A 9,856-nucleotide genomic window follows, 5' to 3' on the forward strand; every position below is an offset into this window, starting at 1 on the left:
TATTTGTGTTTGCAGGTCAGGGGTTGAAGCTCTTTTTCTCTTGCTGAGGTGAAGTGGAATTTGAAGAGCAAAAGGAGTAGACGTTGAATGAGAAACCGCTGCTTGAAACAGGAAATTCACCTGTGAGCATGAGGCGTAACGCAGCGTGAATAAACTGTGGCTGCTGTGTATTGGTTTCCTGCTGAGCGCAGAAGTGCTGTTTTGGTTTTTGGAGTTGAGCATGCACGCTGTGAAATGCTGTGCTGAACTACCAGCTCTAGACCAGGCTCCGCAGACACGCGGGTCTGGCCAGTGGCTGACCAGCTCTCTCTGAAGGCAGAGGTGGCTGAGTCACAGTGCTGGGGGAAATATGTTGCTTTGATCATCGAAAGCCTGTCCGAGAGGAGCTGATTAATAGTTTTTTCTTGCTGTGGATTCTGTGGATGCTGGCTCTTTAATCTGCCAGGAATTTAAGGTCTGGGTGCGTCATCATGCTTCTCCAGCGAAGCACCGGTCTCGCTAGCAGCGTGATGCAATGGGAACGGCGGTGGGAGGCTTGAGCAGGAGGTAACTTCCCGTCATGTCAAAAGGCCACGGGCCACCTCTGTTAACCACAACTCCTTTTCTTCTTCGGGGCGTGAACTGTAATTGTATGTACATTAAATCTAGTATTTCCGCAGCTGCTGCCAAAAGCAAATAGTGCGGAGCTGGTCAAGGAGCAAGTGTTGCCTGTGACAGGGAGCGAAGCGCAAGGGAGAGCCGTGGTACGGGATAATGGCAGGAGCAAGTATTCATGGCGTTGCTTTTGCCGCAACCACCAGTGCCAGGGCACAGGTTCGCTGCTCCGGTGCATGTCGGTAAGAAGCGTGCGCAGTGAGGGATGGCTCGTAGGTGCTGCCGTACGTAGCCTCTGGCTGGGGCCAGTCACGCTGGTGCTTCCAAGAGCTTTGTACACAGGCAAAGCGAAGAGGCAACCGGGGCTGGCAGCGGGTGCCCAGAGCCATTGGCTGCAGCTGCCCAGGGCTGCCTGAGAGCAGAGCACGCTGGCAGTGGGCACTGCAGCCCACCGTCCTGGCTGGGGTTACGGGGCAGCGTGAGGCAGCTGCCCTGCCCTCCTTGCGGGCAGGGCTGGGGTTGGTGCCCTCCCTGCCGGGCCGTGCGGCCCCTTCCGCGGGGCTGTCGGCTGCACAGCTGCCCTTCCTCCCGGGAAGGGCTCCCAGGAGATCGACGCGCGTTGCCTGTCGGATGGGGCTGCGCGAGCAGCCGGTCCTGTTTTTCTGATCGTATGGGAGACGGTGCTTTTACTCTACATAGCTGTGCTGAAACCCCACACAGGTTAGCCCCTCGCCCCACACGCCTGGTTTAGGAAGGCTGCAGGAAGGCTTGGAAGTGGGGAAGGCTCCCGAGAGCTGGGAGGGGAGAGTAAGGGCCAGGCTTGGCGGCACCATCTGTGGTCAGGTGCAGGAGAGCCTCAGAGCCCCCGGTAGGTGCCGGGAGGTCCAGCTGGTGGGGTTGGCTCTGCTGCCCAAAGAAGAGTTCTTGGCCATCTCTTCTTGACCTCCGTCTTGGTGCCAGGCAGCCATTAGCATGGCAAACCTACTTCTAGAAAGCAGATTTAGGTGAGAACATTTCCCTTTGGGCTAGTTTCCAGACAGATCATCAGGGCTGTGGTCTGTCTTGCTCCCAAGCGCTGCAGCCCTTCCTGGCTAGGGAAGGTGACTGTTGTGGGCAGTGGGATTAGCTTAAAAGAATTACAAAACTACAGGCTGGGAGGCATTGACTGAGCTGGCTTTTTGGGGACATCTTCTGCAGTTTTGCACCCTATCAGCTGTTCTGCACATGGCCCAAACCTCGCTAGCCTGTCGCAGTAGCCGTGTGTTGGTCTCGTGTCCCAGTGCAGGTGGCAGTGCCCTGCCTGTGTGAGGGCGGGAGGGGGATTGAGGGGCTGTCACTGCAAATGAGGGGTTGGATGAGAACTGGTGGGTGGCCTGTGGTGGGAACAAGTGAGGGTGCAAGAGCTTGTCCTGTGCTGGAGCAGGGCAGCTGGCTTGATTTCAGAGTGCGTGTGAAGTGTGCTGCCAGCCTGGAAATCTGTAGCTGCAAATCCTGTTACCTTCCCACATGCCTTCAGCCACCTTCAGCGCAGCCTCCAGCTCCCCTTCCTCGCTTCTGCAGTGGAGAGGCTTCTCGTGCGCTGAGGGGACCTGCAACCTCAGGTCATTCCTTCCTGCGTGGGAGTTACTGTGCGTGGGTCGTGGAAACAAAGCGGCGTTTCTGAAACCTCTGAAAGCCGTGGGGCGGCGGAGGCTGGTGGGGGGGTGCGCTCGCTGCCCTACCTGAGCGGGCGTTCAGAAGCTGCGCCTCTTAAATAAGTTTCAACAACACTCAAGAAGCGTATTTTGCAGTATGGTAAATAAACCTCTTGCAAGTGGATGTGGCAATCGCGAACCAGAAGGAGGAACCGGCCCCTCACCGCAGCCAGAGTCATCGGCTGACAAACCAGCCTCTTCCTGCTGTGCCGTCTGTATTTACTCCTTCGCTGCCTTGCCACACTCTTTGCGTAACGGCTGGGGAGACGCCAGCGCCTCGTGGCACTGCCTGGCCTTGCTGCAGAGTGTGGCCCTGTTTGTAAGCCATGAGTTCGGGCTTTTCTGGGAGCTGCCTGGCATGTGTCACCTTCACCCCGTCTCCTTTCTCAGTCCTGCCCTGAGACTCCGTGACTCAGGCAGTGGTATCTCTTGCTGTTTTGGGTAACCACCTTCTCTGGCCAGAGGCCCGCGGGAGCGGGTGGGTGGGTGGGTGGGGGCAGTTTATGGCACTGCCGGTGTGGGTAGCGAGTGGGAGCTCTGAATCTGGAGCTCATAGGTTGTGCAGCCTCTGGAGTCAGTGGCTTGCCATGCAGGGCCAGTGTGCTGCCATGTTCCGTTGGGCTCCTGACTGGTGAGCACTGGAGTTACTGGTGTAGAAGTAATAGCAGAGGCTGCAGAGAGCAGCAGCCTTTGATTTCATGAGGGACCAAAACCAGCAGTACAGTTCTGGCATTGCACTGGAAATTTGCTGCTAGCTGCACTTGCCTTGGCACGGGCAACAGAGCATTAACACTTGGAGCGGCGAACACACCTTCACAAGAAAATATATGCAGCTAATTGGATGATGAGCTAAAACCTAGCAGCCACAGGCTGGCCTAGAATGTGGGGTCAGAGGACAACAGAGTTAACCAGGGCCACAAGTCAACATCAAGTGCAAATGAAAGCGTGTGAGTTCAGGGAAGCTTGGAGGTGGGGTTTGGGAGGCTGCGGTAGTGTTCCTCCCACAGGGAGCAGATACGACCAGCCTGGCAGATCTGGCTGGACTGGAACAGCCTCCAGGGTGACTTAAGAGCTGCGCTGTCAGACCGTCCCTGGGCTCTCGGAGAGCTGGTGTGACTAGGCAGCGCGTGTGTCAGCCGGCTTGCCCACAGCGCTGCTCCCTGGGAAGGCACACCAGGGAGAGACGGAGTTTCCTGTCTAGACCCCAGTAATTGCGGTGAGGAGGGGTTTGCATGCAAGCTCCTGCTCTTTTTCCAGTGATTACCAAAGCAGAAACCAGGTCACAGCTCCTCGGGAAGGAACACCTCGCTTCTGCCACTCGTCTTGGAAAATGCGGCGACCGTCTGCTCCTCACTCCCACTTAATTCGGGCCCTTAGTTGGAGCGGGAGCCAGCTGCCGTGCTGGCTGCGGCGCTGCCGGCCTGCAGGAGAGCTCAGGAAGTTTGCAGCCCCCAGCTGCACGTGTAGGGTTTCCCTTGATGCTCAAGGGATGCTCCTTGAGCCCAGGGATGAGTCTCCCTGGAGGCTACTTTTGGGAGGAAGGAGTAAAAGCATCAGGACCAGCCCAGATCCTTTTGCCCCAGAAACTACATGACTGAGGAGAGTGATTGAGGGAAACACGAATTCCCTGAATTTGTGACTGCAGGTGATGCTTAAGTAAAGAAATGGCATTAAACTGTGTCCCTTTGCCACGAGCCGTGTACCTCCAGCACCCCTGCTCCCCCGGGGCGGGCAGAGCACGCCACTGCGCAGGAGTGGGCAGCGTGGATCTGCGTGGGCCACGACAGCCACAAACACTCCTGCACTCAGGCCACGTTAGTGCTCAGGGTCCCTCGTCCTCGGGGAGGTGGGGCCTAAATGGTCGCCAGCAGAGCTTCCTGGCAGGGGACACTTGAAATCCCACTGTGTTAGGAGAAGAGAGCCGTCGTTTGCAGCCCGCCGGCTCCTGGCCGCACGTGGAGGCTTCCCTGTGCGGCGGCAGGGCTGCCGGGGCCAGCCTGCCCACGGAGAACTGCTCTCTGGAAATGTCTCTTGCTGCCTGGTGGGCGCGAGGGGGAGTGGAGAGGACAGAGAGCCAGAACCGTTTCATAGACTAATTTAATTGCATACATTTTTTTTTTTGTCATAAATGAATGCGTAGAAGCCAGCTCTGCTGATGTCACTCTCCTCCAGTCAGCAGAGTGAGGTGGAGCTCAGACCCAGGCGTCTTTTCCGGGACTTGTCTCCCCTTGCAGCCTTCAGATTCAGTTCCCTAAATGTGAAATCCCTCGACGTCTGTCCGGGCAGCGTGAGAACGGCGCGGCGGTGGCAGAAGTCCTGCTCGTGCGTCAGCGAGTCGTTGGCAGCAGGAACCCGTGCTGCGCCTCCTCTCCCAGCAGTTTCCTGAAAAGCAGTTCTTGTAAGCAAGAGGTCCTGTGGGGGACTGCGTGAGAGGGACAAGGAGCCCTTTGCCATACCCACGGCCCTGGCTGTCGCTAACAACCTTCACTGTTTAAATAAAAGCCCTTCAGTGTTTAGAAACGGGGCTGGAAGAGATGTCCTCATGGCCTGGGCATTTCAGCTGAGTGTACAGAAGTGTCACTGCAGGTCTGCTGCGAGGAGGCGAAGGGGGAGTGACGGCAGCAGGACTGTCCCATGTGCTAATGAATTTTCCTTAGCATTCTGGGTCCCAGCTCCCTGTGGGTTTGCAGGAGTCAGGGGGAGGCTGTCAGGGGACCGTCAACTTCTCAGTTCTTGCCTGTCGCCAGCTGGCAGCGGCCATGTCCTCTGGCTCACGCATAAGCCCCCCCGCCTGCCCCCCGTAGCAGGAGGGTGCTGCTCGGTGGAGGCCAGCGTGTAATTTTGCTGCAGCCTGTGCCCATGGGTGCTGCTCTGCTCTAGCCAGCTGGCAGCTGGGGGAGCACCCCAGAGCAGCATGTGATTCTACCCTTTCCTCCAGCCCCCCTGCACGGCTGGGCAGCGCTGAGGACCTCTGCTGTCCCCCGCTAGCTGTCCTTGGTTTCGATGGGCTTTGGAGGTTATTCATGCCATACTGGGCTCCTCTGCCTGTGGCTGGGGAGGCGATTAGAGGAGCCTATGGCAGGATGCTTTAGGCTGAGCCCAGACTCCTGTAATGTAATAATAATCCTGCCAGTGCTTATTGGTACCTAGCTTGGCCTAGAAACCAAGCTCTATCAAGCTCCTCAGGCCCATGGGAAGGTGCTCGGTGTGTGGCTGTAACCACCGTGGGGTAGAGGGGGTGTCACCTGCAGCAGTCCCCAGCAGGGACTTGCTGAGAAGAGGACCTTGTGAGGACAGCAAGCCCCAGGCCAGCGTGCAGCAGGTACCACCCGTGGAGCCCCACATGTGCCCCCGAGGGCTCTCCCCATGGTCCTCTGCAAGCCCAGCTCTGGGGAGCCTCCCCGAGGGTCCCCAGCCTGTAAGGAAACGCATTTGGAGCGGTGCTGTCCCTGCTGCCGCCAAAGGAGGTCTGCACCCAGCAGCGAGGGCTGCCTGCGCTCACACAGCAATGCCTTCCGCCGGCCTGGCGTCCACCGGAGACTGTTGTGTCTGTTGTTTGGAAACCCAGAGAAAATAGTCGAAAGAGCCAAGCGCCGATTTTTCCAGTCACCTAGGAGCACCCAGACTAGCAGGAAAAAACGCTGCATGCTGAATTCCTATCTTGGGATGCAGAGCTTTGGGTTGCTTCCCTGCCAAGCCTAGCCTAATTAAAGATGATTAAGGAAACACACGTATTTGGTGATGATGCCAGGGAATTTCTGATAGAAAGGACGGTCTGGGTTTAGAAAACTGGCCCAGCTGGGAAAAAGCCTTTTTTACCCAAGTGCGAAAGGATTTTCCTGTTGTCTCTGTAAGGAGGCCTCAGCATGTTAATTCCTCTCTAGGCTCCAAGCGTTACAGTGTCTGATTTCCTTTTCCTTCCTTACTACGGTTAACGTATCCCACTTTTTGCAGCTCTGCTGTTGCAACAGCCCCGGCAGCCGAGGAGAAGGTTTCAGAGGGAACAAAATTCAAAGTCTGTGTAAACATTGCCCAGGCTAAATATTAACGCTTCCAGGATGCCTCTGGATATGAATAACTGCTGTCCTCATTTCGGGAAACCCGTGGGGTCGTGTGTGCCCTCAGCAGGCTGCTTGCAGCTCTGCCCTGGGCCCCAGCACCTGGCACGTGCTGTCAGTGCCAAGGTGGACCTTAACTCTCCTCTGGATTTTCTGCCTTGCAGCAGAAGAAGTCGTACCTGGAGCGGAGCGTGAAGGAAGCAGAAGACAACATCCGGGAAATGCTGATGGCCCGAAGGGCGCAGTAGCTGTGCGGTTCCCCCCGCGCCTCCCGCGACGCCCTCTGGGTGGTTTTCGGCAGCTCTGCCTGTGCGCTGCTCACCGCCGCCTGGCGGCACAAGCTCCGTTCTGTGGCAGTTTCAATAAAACTCTGCTGCGAAGCCTGAGCTCGTTTCCTCTGCCTGCCGCCCTGGCGTCTCGCAGCGGCTGCTCGCCCTGCGGGGATTTGATGGAGAAAGGAGGTGGTGGTGGGATTTGGGGTGAGGGCACTTCAGGGAATCCTGCTTCACTTTAAAGCAGCCGTAGCCCTGGCCCTTTGGAAAGACCCCGAGTGCTGCTCGGCGCTGGGCACTGGGGAAGGCTCGCTGCCTTGTTCTGCTGGAGCGGGGCTGGTGGAACTGCGGCGGAGGAAAAGGGAGGCTGGCAGGGCCAGGCAGGGCAGGGCCGGCTGCCGCAGGCACCTCCAGGTCCACAACGGGTGGTCATTTATTCTGTCTCAGCGGTGACAGGCCCTGGTTCCCTCCTGGTACACACAGGCCTGGCAGAGCCCCAGCGCCGCAGCGAGCTTGTGGAGGGCCAGTGCCACCCTGTGCTTCGTGCTCGCAGTGCACCAGCCCAGCCTCCTTCCCCTACGCCTGGCTTTGGTGCTTTTCTGAGATGGAGCTTTCAGGGACGTCTCCTCTCCTGCCAGCAGCTCCTTGGGATCTTGGAGCTGGGCAGGAGGTTCCAGGTCCCGTTGCCGGCCCCAGTGCTCTCGCCCCATAGACACATGGGCACTGTCACGCTCTGGGCGGGCCCTTCGCCACCCGCTTCCCCCCGGGCTGCCAGGCCACGTCACCTGCTCACCGGCTGGTCCGGCTTCATCTTCACCGGTGATCACACACCTGCACTGGCTGCAGTCGCTGCCCCACGGACACAGGGCCCCATGGGCTGATCCCCCGGTGCACTCACACCCTGCACACACACGACAGCGTTTAAGAGTAATAAGATCGGATAGACTCTGCTGATCAGGCGCTGGACAAGTGTAGCAACCAGCTGGTTATTTACACCCAACTGGTCCTTTCCTCCCTGTACCTCACTGTTTTTCCACACTTACTTGTTCCTCCCAAGATCACCTCCACCTCCACCTTAGGGTTCTCCACTGAACATCCCGTAACAAGTCCTGTGCAGTCCCAAACAGCTTTTTCCTGCATCCGATAACGTCCCATCCCCAGGCATCAACCCCTTATTCCAAAAGGCGATCTGGAGAGCTGCTCTGGGTCACTCATGGGGATGGGCGTAGCCTGGACGTGGGGCCGGGGCTCTGTGGGGACAGCCCTGGGAAAGGACCCAGACGAGATGTCTGTGCCTTGAGTGTCCTTGGGTTCCTGCCTGCCATTGTGCCCGTGGGCACCTCTGGGCTGTGGATGGGCCTGTGAGGGGCTGACGGACTCTGTGAGGGGCTGATGGATCCTGTGAGGGCCCTGGGTATGACTTGGGCTCCTTCCTGAGCTCCTGTGTGGGTGTGCGGAGGGGCTTTATCCCATAACCGACCACAAGCTGCCACATCTGCTGCTTCCCAAGCTTGGCTCTGGTGCTTGCTGGCATCTGCCATGCTTGGCACCACCAGCAAAGGTGCAGGGGCAGGCAAACCGGGTGGGTGCTGGGCCAGGTGTCCACCCGTTTTGGTCCTGGGGCAGGGTGCAGGCCTGGCCTGGGCAGGGCGGATCAGCCCGGAGCTGGGCTCAGCGGCCAGGGACACCCCGCTGCAGGGGCTGCCTTGCACCGGGCTGGGCTGAGCTTCACCCCTTCCCCAGAATGGGGAATCCGGTGTCCAGGCTCACTGGGGGACTGGTGGAGCCCTCTCTTCTCCAGCACCCTGAGCCTCATTTTTCCCCCCCCCATAGCCCCAGGCAGCTGGTGCCCGCACGGTGCAGGGTAGCTGGAACCCGGCCCAGCCCTCCCAGATGGAGCGTGGGAGATGTGGCGTCCCCTCCGTGTCCCCAAGGACGGGCGCTGTGGGACGGAGGGCAGGGTGCTGCAGGGCTGTGCGCTGCTGCAGCCACGTTGTTGGTGTTTGCTGAGTGCTGGAGCAGGAGGCAGAGAACAGCAAACCCGAGCCCTCGCCCCTTCCCACACTGGGGGCCGGGGGCAAATGGCCCCAGACCAGCTCCTGCTCCTACCTGAGGCAGAGCAAGAACCAGCCTGCGGCTGTGAGGTGACTGCGCAGGGCTGGGGGCTCACCTCGTTCCCCAAGGCAAGGCCAGGCTGGGTGGGCTGACCCCCGCACTGGGACGTGGCTGGAGGGAGGGGGAGGGGGGCAGCCAGGCAGGCAGGGCCGCGGGCGCAGGGCAGCTGAACACCACTTCTACACTGCCCCCCGCCGAGGCAGGGACCACCCTCCTGAGCCCCGACAGCTGCGGAACTGCCAGGGCGGTGACAGTGACTGGGAAGGTGACAGCGACCACTCAGCAGACCTGAGCTCAGGGCTGCAGCCTGCAGGGGGGCAGCCCCCAAACAAGCGGCTCGAAGGCTCCTGGGGACAGGCTGCTGCCAGGGGCCCCCATCAACCCAAACCAAATTGTCTTGCCCCAGACCAGAGCCCCAAAACTGCATTTCTCAGACCCAAGTGGAGCTGTATGGAGTGCGCAGGCTGTGCCAGAGGTGGCAGGCACCCGGTCGGGGGGAACTCCCAGACAAAAAACGTGCAGAAGAACGCAGTGAGGTGCCGTGTGAGGCCTGAGCAAGCCTCGCGGCGTGGCAGCCGTGGCCCTGCCATGCAGTTCGCAGCTAAGCCCTGTCGCTGCGTTGGCTCCCTCAGGCCTGGATGCTGGACCCGGGCCCACGCAGGAGCCGGGGAGCTCTGCTGCCTCGGCTGCAGCAGAGGAAGAGCCGTAGGCTTAGGCTCAGCTCCTTTCGCTCAGCTTGGGCCACCCTTCCCCCTCCTGGCACCTGCCGCCAGGTCTCAGGGAGGCTGGAAGCAGCATATGCAAACCAAGGCATGGCGAGCGCAGCGCCCTTTGAAGCCCTGCTGCAAAAGGGTACAAGATCACTCGGTGAATCTTCAGGCAATACAAAGCAAAGCCAAAGTGTGTCAGCCCGCCAGGATCGGTTTTGTTTGTGAAGCAGGGAGAACAGCAGCAAACCAGGGCAGTGGGCAGCTGGGTGGGAACCATCCCCCATGGTGACCAACAGCAGGTTTCCCCACTTTTCTGCAGACGAAAGCTTTTTATCCCTCTTTTGGCCAGGCGTGCCATGAAACAGCTTCAGCTATAAATCCTCAGCACTAAATTAATCCATGGCCTTGTTTCT

At 59.2% G+C, this 9,856-nt stretch overlaps 1 protein-coding gene across 4 annotated transcripts in view; it reads left to right on the top strand.

Annotated features, from left to right (window-relative positions):
- Positions 1–6,732, top strand: part of PFDN1 (prefoldin subunit 1) — a 32,729-nt gene extending 25,997 nt beyond the window's left edge. For 3 of the 4 annotated variants that reach the window (XM_075163961.1, XM_075163963.1, XM_075163962.1), the window contains one exon: positions 6,511–6,732. In XM_075163961.1, the coding sequence (XP_075020062.1) occupies positions 6,511–6,594 (84 nt within the window). In that variant the 3' untranslated portion in view covers positions 6,595–6,732. Of the gene's footprint in view, positions 1–6,242; positions 6,488–6,510 lie in introns of those variants that run through there. The other variant, XM_075163960.1, reaches the window with a different exon arrangement.
- Positions 6,733–9,856: the final 3,124 nt, after the last annotated feature.

Source organism: Calonectris borealis, chromosome 15 (genome assembly GCF_964195595.1).
Source record: "Calonectris borealis chromosome 15, bCalBor7.hap1.2, whole genome shotgun sequence".
Classification (NCBI taxonomy): Eukaryota; Metazoa; Chordata; class Aves; order Procellariiformes; family Procellariidae; genus Calonectris; species Calonectris borealis.